The sequence below is a fragment of the Daldinia caldariorum genome, assembly GCF_022478825.1.
Source record: "Daldinia caldariorum strain CBS 122874 unplaced genomic scaffold F4812scaffold_12, whole genome shotgun sequence".
Taxonomy (NCBI): Eukaryota; Fungi; Ascomycota; class Sordariomycetes; order Xylariales; family Hypoxylaceae; genus Daldinia; species Daldinia caldariorum.
Genome location: NW_025953048.1, coordinates 716,052 through 732,552, shown reverse-complemented (window position 1 = coordinate 732,552; position 16,501 = coordinate 716,052). Strand labels below are relative to the sequence as shown.

At 46.6% G+C, this 16,501-nt stretch overlaps 4 protein-coding genes across 4 annotated transcripts; 1 reads left to right on the top strand and 3 right to left on the bottom strand.

Annotated features, from left to right (window-relative positions):
- Positions 1–535: 535 nt before the first annotated feature.
- On the bottom strand, positions 536–3,535 carry F4812DRAFT_80594 (mitochondrial carrier). Its single transcript, XM_047939455.1, has 3 exons — positions 2,925–3,535; positions 1,652–2,845; positions 536–1,575 (listed from the first exon to the last, which is right to left on the bottom strand). The coding sequence occupies exons 1-3, from the start codon at positions 3,111–3,113 to the stop codon at positions 850–852; spliced, it is 2,109 nt and encodes a 702-aa protein (XP_047788804.1). The 5' UTR covers positions 3,114–3,535; the 3' UTR covers positions 536–849.
- Positions 3,536–7,604: 4,069 nt separating this feature from the next.
- On the bottom strand, positions 7,605–9,722 carry F4812DRAFT_80551 (D-galacturonic acid reductase). The gene is made up of 3 exons (XM_047939454.1): positions 9,161–9,722; positions 8,940–9,102; positions 7,605–8,865 (listed from the first exon to the last, which is right to left on the bottom strand). Exons 1-3 carry the CDS (start codon positions 9,224–9,226, stop codon positions 7,802–7,804), a joined length of 1,293 nt encoding a protein of 430 aa, XP_047788803.1. The 5' UTR covers positions 9,227–9,722; the 3' UTR covers positions 7,605–7,801.
- A 1,721-nt stretch (positions 9,723–11,443) lies between these two features.
- Positions 11,444–12,901, top strand: F4812DRAFT_80514 (aldolase). Its single transcript, XM_047939452.1, has 2 exons — positions 11,444–11,695; positions 11,771–12,901. The coding sequence occupies exon 2, from the start codon at positions 11,772–11,774 to the stop codon at positions 12,756–12,758; it is 987 nt and encodes a 328-aa protein (XP_047788802.1). The 5' UTR covers positions 11,444–11,695; position 11,771; the 3' UTR covers positions 12,759–12,901.
- A 1,501-nt stretch (positions 12,902–14,402) lies between these two features.
- Positions 14,403–16,212, bottom strand: F4812DRAFT_80531 (FAD dependent oxidoreductase). Its single transcript, XM_047939453.1, has 3 exons — positions 16,198–16,212; positions 15,984–16,104; positions 14,403–15,807 (listed from the first exon to the last, which is right to left on the bottom strand). Exons 2-3 carry the CDS (start codon positions 16,024–16,026, stop codon positions 14,510–14,512), a joined length of 1,341 nt encoding a protein of 446 aa, XP_047788801.1. The 5' UTR covers positions 16,027–16,104; positions 16,198–16,212; the 3' UTR covers positions 14,403–14,509.
- Positions 16,213–16,501: the final 289 nt, after the last annotated feature.

The following is a 16,501-nucleotide window of genomic DNA, read 5'->3' as shown; positions in this document are numbered from 1 at the left end:
GGTTTTGCCCGCGCGCCGGCGGCGGTGCAGCTTTCAAATAAGGTGGTGTGCATTCACCATCCCCGTCACGGCGGTTTGTGTTTTTCCCCCCCAATCACCCCCCCCCCCCCCCCCCCCCCCCCCCCTTCCCCTTTTCTGGCGATTGAGCAGGTGTTATTTTCGAGGTATACCCCGACCTCACTTCTCTCTATTTTTAGGTCATCCTTGACTGACTCTTATTGATAAATTAAGTGTGACCTGGCTCAGGCCCGGATGCGTTACGCCTATTTGAAGACGTGCGGGGTGTGCGTCGCGCGTGCGTCACGGGGCGCGTCGGCGAGTTCGGGGATTACGCCGAGTGGCTAGAGCGTACGATGATGTGCGAACCTGGAATTAAGGTAGAGCCGTTCTCCTGGAATGCGGGTAGCTAAGATCCATGCACTTTATCTATCCTTAAAAGAGGTACGTGGCATAATACGCTACGTCGAGAAGATAGGGTATTAGACTAAGTAACCGTTTAATAATTATTTGTACGATTCGCAATCTGCTCAACGCAAGACTTATGGTGCTCCGATGGTCTCTGAGATATACACAACATAAAAACCCCCAAAAGGGCTGTTTTTCTTGTATCTCTAACTTTCTTCAAGAATCATCTCGAAGGTCACGATCCATCCTGGCGCACCGTTTTAGCTACTTACACAAGATGCCAAACCTGGCCATGACCACCATCCACTTTGGTCGTCTTAGAAAAAGTAAAATACAAGATATTCCTTCGCTATGTTCGCAAACGCCATTTTCATGCAATCGTCTCCCAAAAAAACATCTCAAAGGGAATATGAGAATTGCAAAAATGTTCTACATAGTGTATCATTAGGACTTCCCACCACCGAGGAACGTAGGTATTGTCTTCCAAGTCTGCTGGTCGGGGAGTTTAACGCGGCCGAAGTTCTCGTCAAGGTCGAGAATGATCTTCAGAGCGTTTCGGCTGCGAGCATGAGGTGATGTGATATCCTTCTCCTTGATCGTTTCTACGACATCCGCAACACCAGTGTGAACTTGTTCCGGCTTGGGCTTTCCAGGGAACGGCAAAATGCTCTGGAGAACTTCGTAGGACGCAAGCGTGAAACCGAATTGGGGGGAAGATCGGAGGATACGAGCAGGGCCACCCTTGAAGAAAGCACGGAAGCCTTCCTCCTTCATGATCGTCACCGCTGCGTGTCGTAGGCCGGTGTAGTTAGTGTCACCCTTACGTGCTTCAACTTGTAGACGGGTCTTGATCACATCGCAAGGTGTAGTTAAGTAAGCAGCGGGCATACCAGCGATGGCACCTGCTGTGAGAAGTTGGAGAATTCCAAGCTTCTTGGTGGGAGATTCGCCAAAGACATCCTTCTTGAGGTGGCTATATGTAGGGAAGTAGATGGCCGAGAAAGGCACATCACGAAGTAAGCAAGCTGAGGCACCTTTATAAAGTCCTGCAAGACCCAAGTTCTTAACAATCCACATTGCAGAGCGCTTTGGGGCGCCTTGTGTGCTCTTCGCGACCTCTCCCTGGACTTGCAGTCGGATCTTGACGATTTCAAGAGGATTGGTAAAAACCTACAAATTATAAATTAGCAAAAACCCGGATCGAAGCCTAGGAAAAGCAGTAGAAGATTAACCGTGGTAGACTTACAACTTGACAGGCACCAGCAGAACCACCAGCTAGAACCTCATGTCCCCAATGAATTTGGCGTGTCTCCGGGTCCGTGAAAAAGCCACGGACGAGATCATTCACTGTAAGCTTGATAGCCTTCTCCGGGGCAACACCAACTAGCTGAGGCAGAACACCGGAGTACAGACCGCGGAAACCCTCATTTGCGATAACCTTTCTGAAACAGTCGACTGAGTTCTTGTATAAGCGTTGTCCAGGATCGGCACCTCGCTGGTTTTGCATTCGGGTCTTGACCAGATCAATAGGATACACCATAAAAGCTCCAAAAGCACCAGCGGCACTTCCCAACAGAAAGTTGTAGGCGGATTCTGCGGCTTGTAGGAAGAAGCTTTGTGTGGCAGTCTTTGCCTTTTGTGATCCTAGACTTTGCCCGGCCCGTTCCGCAATATTGCGGTATCTCCACAATGGATCTAGAACCTTAGCAAAGTCGGCCAAACTCAATCGGCCGGACGGTTCGTCCAGACTAGCAAAGTGAAAGAGAATATCTGCCTCCATCGGGGTGAATAATGAGAAACGAGTGATTTTTGCTGCCTCGTTCAGAAATTCAGATTTGGTAATCTTTCCATCGCCACTCTTCTTGCAAGCCTGGCGTATAATCAACTCCACCAAGTCCATCTCCATGATGACATTCTGAAAAGCCCGGACATTTGCGTAAGAAATCCTGCTGCCAGTGGATATGTTGCAGAGGGAAGTAAGGTTGTCCAAGAGATGGTCGGACAGCTTGTGCTTTGCGGTCTCAAGGATAATTCTTGCAAAGTCCTCAGGCTCAATGTATCCATCTTTGTCCTTATCGAAGAGCTGGAAGGCTTGTCTGATTCTCTCACCCTGAAGACCGCGGAGCATCTGTGAGAACTCCGAGTATGAGAGGTCATGGCGCTTGGATTTGTCACCAATATATAATTTTGCCCACTCACAATCCCAATTAAAGGGAATGCCGTCAGGACCTTTATTGCTTTCATAGAGACGTCGAAAGTCCTCGTACGTAACACTTCCGGTGCGACCAATGTCAAAGAGGCGGAACGCGATCTCGTACTCGGCGTCGGGTTTTGTCAATAGGTTCTCGAAGGCGGCCCAGTCGTGAAGTGTCACCTTACCAGTGCCTTGACGGTCCGCTACGCAAAAGAGGAGGCCATATTGATCGCGACTGATTTTGTGCTATAGAGAAGAGCAGGAAGTTAGCAATTGGTCTTTCTTTTCTTTGCTTTTTTTTCTCTTTTTTTTTCCTTTAACTCACGTAGTCTTCGCTAGGCGGGGCAATAGCCTCGATGAACTCTTCAGGTCCCATATACAACTCTCCAGTTTCTTCATCTTTCTTCGCATTCTGTAAGAATAAAGTTCGGTGGGAAGTCGATAGGTCGGAGGGCTCCTGAGTACCCAGGAGGCTCTCTTTGACCGCTTCCTTCACAATTGTAGTTTTGGACATTTTGTGGTAGTTGGTTTGCGACGCAAAAGAAGACGCCTATCGGTGGTGATAAAGCACTAGGTAAACCAGGGAGTAAATAGGTAATAATGTGGCTTATCGATTAGCGCGCCGAATTGAAAAAAAAAAAAGAAAGCCAACTCTGAGTAATAATTCACGATCGTCGATTGTGGAGCGCCGATGTAAGGAGTGAATATGAACGACTGGTGAATCCGGAGAACCTGGGGTTCGGACGGGCGGAAGTACTAGAGTAAAATAAGAAAAGTGAAAGAAACCAGTAAACGAAACGTCAACATTGACAAAAGACGTAATTAATTGATACTGAAGACGATGTGATTTCTTCTCTTTTTTTTTCCTTTTTTCTTTTTTTAGGGCGCAAAGACGTTAAAATCGCAGGGTCGTGAAGATTAGGGAAAAAAAAAAAAAGTTCAGCAGAGTGATTTAATTTTTTTTTTCTAAGACGGCGCCTGAGATCCGCGAACACGGGAAGGTACCTACCTAAGTTAGTTTTAGTTAGGTACCTTACCAATGAACAAACATGGGTAGCATGACTTAGCCGCACCTACCTCAAACCTAGACTTAAAGAAACTCTTTTTAGACTCTCTGACTCTTTAGCATTCCATACATACAGGTATGTACCTGGTATGTTCCTAGTATGTTCCTGACCGTAACTTCAGGTAAGTTTGGTCCTAATCGGCTCGAATTTCCCGCTGGAGGTAAATTCCCCGTGCTGTACGTAACTTCCTATTTGCTTCATTGTTCCTCCGATCGATAAGATATCCACAAAGTCCTTATCGCCGAAACTGCGCTGGCACTTCCGTCTGCCCTACGGGCAACGCTAATGCTGATTTTAGTTAGGTCATCCTTTTGGTCATCCATTTGGCCATCCATTTGGCCATCCTTTGGTCCTGCACCTCACAAAGAATGCAATATGCTTTGCGAGCCTAGAAGCAAAAGACGAGGAAGGACCCTCTCAACTTGCGTAACCCATGCTCCCCAATAGCCTAGACCAAAGCCTACTATGTAAACCAAAGACGCCATTATTAATAAGTCTTCGCAACGGGGTTGGGAATAAGTCATCTCAGATCACCGTTTGAAAATTTGGCAATGCTGTATTGATTGCTGGAATCCGTTGAGATAGGTCTCCGATAGAGCGGCGTGGAAGGCTGGGTACCTTATATACACGATTGATCGATTAAATAAGTTGGGGTAAATGTCAATCCTTCCTATGATGGTCGCTCGAATTGTCAGTATGCATTCGAATACAATGATTTGTTGAATCTCGAACGGAAACCCGTTGAGAGACGACCACTACCAGCAACTCTCCCAGGTAAACCTGAGTAATCCCCGCACATCTTCCCCATATGGAACGCGTCGGACTCCTTATCGGACTCTCTTTGATACATCTTAGCAAGACAAAAATAAAGACGGACTTAGTGGGGTAGAGATAGAATATTGTGAACTACACAGAATGGAATCTGAAAATTTCAGCGTAGGTAACTTCAAAAGAATTAAGTTGAAGGGGCTTGTAATTCTTTAATGCTAAGCGGCCGGCTCATATATCAAGTTGGCCTACCTACCTCCTAAGGTAGGTATGTTACATTTTCGAAGAACCTCTTGGCGGGGGACCCCGTGTGTCCTCGGCAAAATACAACTCCCCCAAATCTCACGAGCAATGCGCGTCACATATGATATACGTACGATCCGCAAGCGGTTAACGGCAAATTGAAACGAGCACGTAACATAGGATAAGGTGATTTTAATATACGCAACGGCATATACCTACCGATAGAGCATAATCATTAATTAAACCTACCTTCCTTGCGAACCGATGGAACCCATTGTATATCCTGGCGAGTACTACTATTAATTGATTAGGTATGAATATTATGCACAACTTAGAGAGGTGTAAAGGAACTCTAAAACCACTAAGTACTGGCGTAAACTGTTCCGCCTAAGAAAAATGTAGACCTCTAGCACCTTACCGGAGATGTTAAGAACATACATGCAAGGCTTCTTTTTATAGTTCATTATACGATAGCAACGCTATTGATTCACGAATAAAACGACGTTTATCAGTTGGTATTAGAGCTAAGTTGAAACAATCCTAGTAATATAATGAGAATATTACAAGCTTAAAGTGGAAATGAACAACCACAGAAGTCAGGTATTAGTCAAGGGAAATTTAAAGTCTTATGTAACTAGTTGAGAAGCCTTTTTTACGTAAGTCATGGTTTCCTAATCTATCTACGTACCTAGATCTATATGCTAAGTAATAACTACCACACACACGAGGCGTAGAAGGTATTAGTAGGTAGGGATCCGGACATGAGTAGGCTTAAAATAACAACTGTATAATAATAATTTCTATAAGGCAAAAAAAAAAAAAAAAAAAAAAAAGAATACATCGTAGAGGAAGTCAGTTAGGTTACCGCAGTTTCGCAAACATATAAGTGGTGATATGCAGAGTTGTATATATGTGCAGTAGTTAAAATACCGAATCCGTTACCTGTTCAGAGTATGTGCATGTAGGAGGTAGACAAGTGCGTGTACGTAAGATGTTTGTTTGCAATAATATAGAGTGTACCAACGGAAACCTAGGAAGGTACCTGATTCATCCCCGCCTTTCTCCTTCCACATAATAGAAAATAACGAGGCCATTATAGAAGGAAACACTCGGAGAGAAACTAGAAGGTACCTAAGGCTGACCGTGCGCAAATGTATAAGTTAGGCATTGAGCCAGCCATTATTTGATCGTCTATCTATGAAAGAGAAGCTGTATAGTCATCATCTATCAAGATTGGTAACATCATTCTTCATTATATTTCAACGTAATGGTAGGAAGACTAACAGTTAGTTCAAGAGCCGCATGGTCTGGAACAAGAATTATTCTTCGTCAGGTTTCCCCGGAGTCTATAGACATCTTTGAATTTATATTCGAGCTTCATAGATCCTGCGGTGGCGACTGGAATCAACTCCTTGTGGACTACGGAGTCGCTGAGGAAGACCTTGGAGCATTTCTCCAGTTCGCAGCCACCTTCTTGTCCAATATCGGAAACTATTAGCGAAAGGAGGGCGAGTGATTTATATTAGGAGCCTGCTCAAACTTTAGCAATATAGACATGAGAATGCATACCAAAGTTCAAAGCTAAACATCAATATATACCTAGGTAATTCTTGACGCCAATTTTCCAGGCCGCTAATCGAGGCGTTTTGGGGGTTGTTAGCTGCATCTCGTTGTCTTATGCCAAACCTTCAATTCCTACCTACCTGTAACTAGGTACCTAAGGTACTTAGGTTAGTTAGAGACTTACTCTGTATTCTACGTCTTATCATATATGTGCACTTGTAACACGGTATATGTGATATAATGTTTGGTATTGGTATATCAGAGGTACATGCTGCGAGGGAGACTGTGGTTGAAACCCCGCATCATTTAAGATGCTGGATCTTGATGACGTGAACAATGTTGTCGTCGATTTATTACCCCTTTTAATATGGATATTATATAGTATTAAGCGATTGGTTTAGTAAATTAGGAACGGCATGGAGAAGTAAGGATGATATCTATTAGGTACTTAGGCATTTAGCGAAACTTGTTTCTAGTCAACGAAGAAAAAGAATAAGAGTCCTCTGTGGCATCAGGCGTTAGAAAGATATAAAAAAGAACTAGACGGCAATGGTGATTATTGGAGATGGATCAGCCAGTAGTTACTGTATACCAGCTAGTCCGATCAGCTGCTATTCGCAGACTACCCAATTCAGATCGGCCAAGATACTTCGATGCGGGAATGGGTAGGCTGAATGAGGCTAAAGAGATGCTCGGGAGGTGTCCCTCTTTGAAAGACTTCACAGATGAGACATTCTTGAATACGGGTAACCCACGCTTCTCTGGCGGCATGGTGCTTTTGCCCCGTATTTGACTTAGAGGAGGACGAGCAGACGACGCGTTGCGACTGGCATCGAAAGCGCTCGCGTTTCGTCAGAAGCTCTTAGGCAACCGACTAAAGACCTGCGATTCCTTATATAATGTAGCGTGCATCCCACACCTACAGGGACATTCCGCCTCTGCCGTGTAAGTGTTTAGTTTCAACTTCCAACCTTGAGCGCTCTCGTCAACTAATTTCGTCAAAGTGAGTTTCTGAGGCGACTCATAGGCATTTCGGAGTCTCTGAACGAAGATAAAGGTCAACTAGCTCGTGCTCTGTATAAAATATCATTAATATACGCAGAGAAAGGGGTTGCGGTAGAGAACCAGGCCTGCAAGACGCGAGCGATAGAAATCAGGGCGGACTTGCGACCGGACGAGGGGGGCCAGCCTTTCGAAGAGGAGTATTTTTCCAAACTGACACTGTGGATGCTGTGGAAATCGCGAACGCGAAGGTTACTACGGTACAATCCTGACTCTATGACTCAATTATGCAGAAGCCTTGGGTAGGTCTTGTTAAAGGTATGGCAAATGAGTGTGGGAATGCGTCCGAGTTTAGGAAAAAGAATTTCCACTGAGACAATGATAATCATTAGATACCAAACTTCTATATTTGCTAGGATCGCAAAAATCAGGTACCTCTGATGTTTCTTTCACTTGATATAGTAACCAGACTATATTAATAGAGAGGGCATTGAGTTACATTGTCTAGAAAGAAATGTCTTTGGATCCAGTAACAAGATACTTCTCTATGGTTGAGATATTAGACCAATGTCCAAAATCCATCCTTGATTTCAATCTTAATCTCTCTACCCTCGTCTATACTCCGTCGACCGGCCTCGAGGATAGCCGTCGTCGCAATCGTGTTGTTTAGCGTTGGAAGCCCTCTCGCATCCAGATCAGCGGGCTTGAGCTCCCCTGAGTTTACCGCTCGACATCCATCCACGAATTTCTCGAAGGAGATATAGCCGTATCCGGTCTGGCCACCGAAGTTGCCCTCTTCATCGGGTGCATATTTCATGTAGAATGGGTTGTACCACACGAGCTGGCCGGCACTATCGTCCGCGACGTCGTACCCACGCTTAGCCTGATTAATACGAATCTCGCCACCCGACCCCATGTAATGGAAATACTGGTTGGAGTGCACGCCAGCTTTATGTGGTGCGGTCCATGATGCTGTATAGACTCCTGTAGCAACTTTACTCGTGTCACCTTGTTTCTGCCAGGTGACCATGACCGTGATGGTGTCCTCAGTAGCCTCATTGCATCCAAGGCTAGTAGCAATACCTTTCGCAGCTGATGCTGCTACCTTTATAGGGACGAATCCGAGCTGTGAAACCATCGAGTCGCAAACATCTATATGATGGCTATTCAGATAATACGAGATATCAGAGTCAACGCCGGCCCACGCTTTGAAGGTTTCCAGCTGAAACTTTGGTTGCGACATGTAACTATAGAAGTAGTTGAAGTCGCCGAGCTTCTGGGCTTTGAATCTGGCATCTGAGTACGCCGGATCAAATCGCTTATGATGTTCGATGTAAACATATACATTGTGCTTCTTGGCGGCTTCTATGAGCGCTTGGTGGTGCTCTAATGTCTTGACAGCAGGTTTAGTGATCAAGACGTGGATTCCGCGCTCGATTGCGTAAAGAGCTATTGGATAATGTGTTGTGTCCGGAGTGAATATAGTAATAGCATCGCCGGGCTTTAGAGCATCAATAGCAGCCTTGTAAGCATCGGGATCCTTGACGTCGTTCGCCGGGTACGAGTCGAAGGAACAATCCAAGCCGTTGTAGACTTTGGATATATTAGCATCAAGATGTTGCCCTATTCACATTAGCATACTCTGAGTCCATCGACTTTCCCTTTACACTAGGGCTAGGATTCGGAGGTGAGCTCACTAATGGCTGGAAACTTGGTCCCATTTGTTCCCACCATGCTCAGTTTAGCCACCTTTCCCCTCCTTCGGAGATCGAATAGAGTCAAGCCGACGACTCCTACTTTCTTATCCGACCCTGAGGCACCACCGCCGACAAATCCAGTGGTATATTCACCTGTTCCGACCTGACGGATGTCAATTTTAAGCAAGGATCTGCTAAGCATATGCCGTAGTGATACGCACCATCAACACGTTTAGTGGTGAGGGGGAACTTTTCGTTACGAGAGCGGATTTAATAGCTTCTGCCATTTTGATGATTGTTCTGCAGGTGAAATGATATCGAATACCTGTGGATATACAAGGGAGTCGAGTCTGGGAGAGGAGGAATGAAGAAAAAAAGTCAAGATGAGAGAAAAGGGGTAGACTCTTGTATAATTCAGGTAATGCTATAAGCTCGGGTACCTAATGTATTGTACCTGTCTAGGGTAGCTTAGATATTAGGTAGGTCATTGCGTTTGTTTCGAATATCATGTCATTGGAAGTTAAAGCTACCACTACAACTTTCTCGGACCTGTAAGTTGTCATAGACGGAAGAATTGAGGGGTAGCTGGAAAAATAAATCTTCAGAAACTGATATAATACTAGTAGAGCATAGGTTAAATATTTACAGCACCATTACGTAGAAATTAAGGATGAGCAACTATTCGAGGAGTTCAATTATGTTTACACGTTATAATATGAAAATAAAGTAAACCAAGTTGTGATTACATGTTATGAATTATTTGAGCTTGAAAAGGTTGAAGAGTTGAAGAGTTGAAGTAAGTTTTATTGTACCGGGTATTTTCACTGAAGCATTAGGTACCTCAGCAATAGGCGCCCCGCCCCCACCTATTTGGCGTTACAAGCAGGAACACCGGCTAGATGGAATTTTGAAAGCCCCGCGTTTGGTGGGGCAATTCACTTTCAAGACAGAAGGTCAGTGGGCGTCGGTCTATCATTGGCAGATTTCAGCGAAGTACCTCAATACAATACCACTTCCTCTATCCGAGTTTATTTATTTATTTTCTTTTCATCTTCTTTTCCGATCCAACAAGGCATAGCGTATACAACGCAGAACCACAGGAATATCAGACCAGAAACCACTTGAAATGAAGGGAATGCTAGAAGAAGCCACTCGTTTTTTATTCTCTTTTCATCTTCTTTTTCCATTTAGGATCGTAAGGTACGCAGAGTTACATCGCACCTAGATCACCAACGATGGCAATCCATGCAGTCCGTGGTTTCTGGAATATTGCCCGATGTTAATCTGGGCTGCATAGGAATACCCTGTTGCCTCTTGACTGGAGGAAAAACTTGTAATATGATTATTCCGTGGTATCTATACCACATTCAGCCTGGCCTGCAGAAGAAGACAAATTGAATACATGTAGGCGACAGACTGACTACCCCAGGAAGCCCAGAGGATATTGAACTGCTTGTTCACTTACACACTTAACTCTCCCTTCGCTCTGACTTGGGACAAACCACTTGACCTATCGACTGGGCCTCGCAAAGGCAACCCTCCAACAATCCCTCGGTCCTGCCAAGTGGACGGCATACCCTGACCCCGTCTTCTACTTGTTGCCTTCTCCAAAACCTCGAGGCCCCTTCCCGGGGCTTTCCTTTGGAGGGTCACAAGATGGCCAACACAAATTACGTCTTTACCTTTTTTTTTTTTTTTTTTTTTTTTTAGCTGTCAAGGAAAACAGCAATCATCTTGACAGCTCATCATCCACCGTGAGTTCTTTTTGTATTTTTGCTTTCCAGTGCCCAAGGCACGGCTTTCTCGGCTCTCAGTGTGATATATGCCATGTGCTTATTTTTTTTCACTAACGATAATGCCTTCATCAACCACTCTCAGTTTCTACCCGGTCCTAGTCAACCCTACTGCAGATTCTCATGATTCCCATCAGCCCAATTTATAAACCCACTACAAGATGTCACTTCGATTTGACCAATCATAGTGATGTAGCTGTAACTGCAAACGTCACCGCAGCTAATCCCACACAACATGAAGCTACCCATCTGTCTCCCAACTTATTCTTTGCATGAGCAGCTGTCGAATAAGACACATGGTCTCTTCAAGGAATAATTCAACCGTTTTTAGACCCTGGCCCTTTCCCCAAGTTCCCAATTGCGCTTTTGTAAACCATGCGGCCGAAACTCGTTGGGTAGCTTTGCAACCGCCCGACGGGTTTTATATGCGGAAATATATAATTCACGGTTGTAGATAATCTGCATGGCTCCCATGATCTACTTACGATATTAGCTGCGATATAACCCCGAAGCGTGTATGACCCGTATGTCCTAGGGCCGGTGAAGATTTCGGCTCATCCACAATCCACTTTGTGGTTTATCGATCCTGTAGAACATGGGTTCTTCACTATTCCGTATCACTCCGTTTTTCCTTAGCTCCCTTTTCCAAGGGGTATTTCGGGTTCAAGAGGCAACCAGTGTCGCCTTCTTCGGACCAATGTCGTTACGAGCAAAACACTAGGACCTCGGGAGCTAGTCAGACGTTATTGACCCACACTCCACAAGGCGTTGCATACAACATAGGGGATAGAAAGCCATTATGTTATGAAAAGAAGGAGAGAGTGTCCCGTTGCCGTCTATCTAGTATTGCACTTCGAAAGCTATAAATATAGCTACGAGTCCTCTTTCCTTTACTGTCGTCTCCCTTTTCTCGGCGCCCCCTTTCGTGGTTATACTACTCTCTTTACGCTACCTATATTTCGCGTAAGTCGATCCGTAAATCTAATAGCAGCGTCATCATTACTCTTACCTTCACCTTTTCACAACTCAATTATAAAGCATGACTGTCTCTAACAGTACTGAGAACAATGGTCACGCGACCGCGAGGCGGCCACTCCCATGTGGCATCTATGCCCCCACCATGACATTCTTCGACCCTGAGACCGAAGAGCTCGATATCCCTACTATCAAAAAGCATGCCGAGCGTTTAGCTAGAGCTGGACTAGCTGGTTTGGTCACTATGGGTTCCAATGGGGAAGCCATTCACTGCACGCGCGATGAAAAGGTAGCAGTGACACGCGCCACCAGAGAAGCTCTGGATGCCGCAGGTTTTGCTACAACGCCGATCATCGTAGGAGCTACGGAAGGCAGCGTAAAGGGGACCATCGAACTCTGCAAGGCGTCTGCGGCGGTTGGAGGGGATTACGTGTTGATATTACCTCCGAGCTACTTTCGCGCTCAAATGGATGAGGAAGCTATAGTTGGTTATTTTACAGCCGTAGCAGACGAGAGTCCATTACCAATCGTCCTATACAACTACCCTGGCGCAGTTGCTGGTATCGACATGGATTCGGATCTCCTCATCAAGCTTGCCGAGCACCCTAACATCATTGGTACGAAGTTCACATGTGGCAGCACCGGCAAACTTACTCGCGTAGCACTAGCTACCAACGCGAAGACCCCTACCTCGGAAGGTAGCGGGTATATGGCGTTTGGTGGCATATGCGATTTCACAGTCCAGACGCTAGTATCGGGAGGAAGCGGTATCATTGCAGGCGGCGCGAATGTCATGCCTAAAGTCTGTGTCAAGGTTTGGAACCTATATGTCGAAGGGAAGATAGACGAAGCCATTGCGCTACAAAAAGTACTTTCGCGAGGCGACTGGTTCTTGACTAAGGCAGCCATCGCAGGCACAAAACAGGCGATTCAATCTTATTTTGGCTACGGCGGATACCCCCGGCGCCCGCTCAAGCGTCTTGAGCAGGCCAAAATCGAGTCTATAGCGGAGGGAATAAGAGAAGTGATGGAAGTCGAAAAGTCACTATAACGACAAGAAATGGGTTACCGGGATCTTGGTCTCAAACCCACAGGGGACTGGCTATATGCCGTCGATATTAGCCGCGTGGCCGTTAGTCTCCTATTCTTGGACGGTGCGGGGTTCGAATCCCGGGGTGACGGGTGAGGCTCTTGGAGGGTGGAAAACCCTTGGGATTCCCAATTCTTTCTTGGCCGACTAGGTTATTGGCCATGGACGTAGGTATCGTTGCGTCGTTACCTAGGACCTACACACAACGCGCACATGCAAAACACATGATACGTTTCACGGAATCTGATGTCTCTCTATGCCGCTTTTCGGATATTGATCGAAGCCTTGGAAACGTTCTTTAGTCCTAACGATCCGCTGTTTCCGGTGAAGAACCACTGGTTCCCCCCTATGTTTATTGGGTATTTTGGCAACCGTGCCCTATCGCGAAACAGGGAGGGGAAAAGAAGCTGGCGCTCGCTGGCTGGTCTGTCCTGCTCTTGTCCTGCTACTTCTATCTTCAAGTCTGTCTTGCTGGCTCTACGGCTGAGCCAAGACGTCTTTTTTATGTCTTCGTTAGCATAGCATAGCATAGCAAATGCAATATTACCTAAAGCTTCAAAACCCTCCTACTACCTACATAGCGTCCCTTCGGAAAGAAACGGACATGCCCATAAAGTCTACCATATACGTCTCTGACTCCATTGTGCAACCGTTTGGAAGTAAGAAGTGGGAATCTTACATATCACATGTTCTATTTTCCATAGTCACGCCTCCGATAAACGTTTCCTACGAGTGCACAGATCAGCATCGAGAGAACGTGATCCGCGTAGCATCTTGCATCGCTCGTTAGGACGTATGGCACCGCACGTACGCACGTACCGCATATATTACTCGAGGAGTGACGTATCACACCCCTCAGCCTACCTATGGTAGGTATTTATTTTTCCCGGGGTCCCCATCCCCTTCATGCGCCTAGGGTCCTTAAGGGTCTTTAAGGGTCCTCGGGGCAAATACATAGGCAAGTACCTAACCCAAGGTAAGGAGCTTAATGAGGTTGCATGTATTTTGGGCGCTACGCGCAATATAGCTCGCGGCGATCCGTAAGGCATTAATGTTGATCCCTGGCAGCACGTCACTTTACCCCACGGGGACTTGTTGCTCTCCCACGATAGGTACGGCAGCGCAGCCCCTCCCCTCACCTGCGATCCCCGCGTTGCCAGCTTGTCTAGGTGTGTGTGTGTGTGTGCGTGTACGGCTCGGTCCGTTCTCCTTCGTCTAGATAAGGTTGGTCACCTGCCCTTGTGACATTCCCTTGGCGGCGACGGCGGCAACGAAATAAAATAATAACGGGCTATTTAGTATCGTGGCATCGTGAGACTGGGAGTATTACACGCGCGAAGCTCTGATACTACGTACGCAGCCTTTTCCTTAGGTCTTAAGTCGGGAACACGCACACATTCCCTTCCCCTCCTCCAAACCCCACACATGCAAGCGAGGTAAGCTATGCATGATGTACGTCCCACAGCTGTTCTCAGCCTCTCCCAAAATCTGGTTGGCATGTGGGTTAGACGTATTATGCGGGATATACCAATGATGTCTTGCCCTTAGCATCTCACATTATGCCGCCATTGGACAAGGGAAACGCAAAAGCCCTTTCCCTCAAACCCAATCCCATCATCCCACGCGTCTTGTCGTCATAGTCGCCACACGACTTCTTCTTAAGTTGTCCTACCGACATTTATTTTTTCCCTTCTATGTCTTGCATCGTCCTATCATACCTTAAACTTTCTCGGGTCCAGCTCCGCGACATCGGCGCTCCTTGCCTCTCCATCAAAGATAAACTCACTCATGAGCTTGCCCGTTGCTGGACCGTTCTGAATTCCCCAGCAGGTATGGCCCGACGCTATCCATAGCCGGTGGACCGAGGTGCCGCCAATAAGCGGCGCGCTCTCCTTACCAAAACGCATATGCCGTGGTAAGTAACAGGCTTGTTTTGCGGCAATTGACGCAGAGCCTAGCACGGGACTCACAGTACCAATATATGAGATAAGGTCGTCGCACTGAGATTCGTCGCATTCGACCTGGTCGGCGGTTGCCGGTAACGGTATTATCGAGTCTGGTTCGCCACATGCATACACCTCTCCGCCTGGTCGTGCATAGATCTCAGGGTCTACGTTGCCTTTGTGCTTTCGCTTCTCTCCACGCGCGGCCCTGTGCGCCGGTACCCAGTCATTTGGTAGGGAAATATCAGTGAAAACAGCGTACGGGCTGACATCGGCTGCGAACACGACGCTGTGCGCCCTTAGACCCTCTACTTTGGTCTTCGGCCAAAGACGCCCTGTCCATGGGCCTGCGGCCACCACGACGTCGGTTACACCTTCTAAGGTTCGCGTTTCGCCCGTCGCACGATCTAGATATTCGACGCACGAAACAGCCACCTCGGACTTACTTAGACCGATCCCTGTAACCATACTATTAACGCGTATTTCGACTCCACGTTGACGCGCCAAAGCTGCCATTGATGTTGTGAATTGATATGGGTGCACTTGCGCCGTCTCGGTGAAACCCGGCAGTCCCATCTCGGCGTATTCGCGCACCAAACTAGCATTAATCCAGTCAAGATCTTTAGGCAGGACAGAACGATGAAGTAATGAAGCTGCCTTTTCATCCTGCTTAGGTAATTTTTGCCATTCCACCTGGCCATCAGTCACGGGGTTCTCTTGCCCGTCTTGCTGTTTGATAACGCCGCGACTAGTCCTTTTCCTCGACTTAGTGGAGCTGTTCGGTAGCTTCTTGTTCCCCACCTTCGCCGTAAGTTGTCCGCACCCGAGTCGCCTATAACCCCATCTGTCGGCACCGCCGTGTTCGGCAGCAAGCTCGGCGTGAAGGCGATAGGAAAGCGGAACTAGACATGCTGGGTAAGCCCAAAGACCCAGGAGACCTCCTGCCTTCCCAGATGCAGCAGACGCTATTGATGTAGCCTCGAGGAGAGTAATGTGGTGAATCGCGGGAATATAGGAAGGATGCCGGGTCAGATAGTAGGCCGTCGTTGTGCCAATAACGCCACCACCTTAAGAGATTCGAATTAGTGATTTTTAGGTACTACCATATGCAGTAATACGCCTCTCCAACGTTGATCATGAACAAATTAAGCTACAGAAACCGTAGCAGACAAGAGTATGCGGATGTTATGAGCAGAATGGGCAAGACAAATAAGGGTGAGCAAGGTGAGACAGAGTCACTCACCTATGATCACAATATGTCGCGGTTGAGGTATACGACTCTCCATAATAATAATACCGTAGTATATTTTAACATGACCAAGCCAATGATCATATTAAAAAGGGAGTCCAGGATCTAGGAAAACCTAGTTGATGGAAGCTGGGATTAGCCTTTTTCCAAGTGACTAGGATTCATTCACAAGCTACTATGTAAGTAGAGTTACTATTGAAGTAACTACCTCCTAGGTACGGTGGAACGAAGGGCGAAAGTGTCACCGAAATAAACTCGCAGGTTTGTGGACGTGGAGCTTCTTCGGATCTACCCGTCGATTACCGTAACACCGATTGCTACCCGGGTTCTGGTATTATTAGTTGCAGCAGATGCAGCAGGTAGGCGTAGGTATACAATGCAATACATTCGATTAGATACCTGATGGGTATTGAGTGGTCTTTACTCGAGGCTACCTTGCCTAGATTCCCAACAAAAAGAAAATAAGAAAACATTAGGTCAAGTACCTAAGGTACGATGGTATGATGTTGAAG

Coding starts and splice junctions, on each gene's coding strand:
- F4812DRAFT_80594 (XM_047939455.1), bottom strand. CDS start 3,113: ATGTCCAAAACTACAATTGTGAAGGAAGCGGTCAAAGAGAGCCTCCTG. Junction 2,846..2,924: donor CCCCGCCTAGCGAAGACTAC/GTGAGTTAAAGG, acceptor TCTTCTCTATAG/CACAAAATCAGTCGCGATCA. Junction 1,576..1,651: donor CTGCTGGTGCCTGTCAAGTT/GTAAGTCTACCA, acceptor TATAATTTGTAG/GTTTTTACCAATCCTCTTGA.
- F4812DRAFT_80551 (XM_047939454.1), bottom strand. CDS start 9,226: ATGGCAGAAGCTATTAAATCCGCTCTCGTAACGAAAAGTTCCCCCTCA. Junction 9,103..9,160: donor CACCACTAAACGTGTTGATG/GTGCGTATCACT, acceptor GACATCCGTCAG/GTCGGAACAGGTGAATATAC. Junction 8,866..8,939: donor GACCAAGTTTCCAGCCATTA/GTGAGCTCACCT, acceptor TAATGTGAATAG/GGCAACATCTTGATGCTAAT.
- F4812DRAFT_80531 (XM_047939453.1), bottom strand. CDS start 16,026: ATGGAGAGTCGTATACCTCAACCGCGACATATTGTGATCATAG. Junction 15,808..15,983: donor GCGACATATTGTGATCATAG/GTGAGTGACTCT, acceptor GAATCTCTTAAG/GTGGTGGCGTTATTGGCACA.
- F4812DRAFT_80514 (XM_047939452.1), top strand. CDS start 11,772: ATGACTGTCTCTAACAGTACTGAGAACAATGGTCACGCGACCGCGAGG.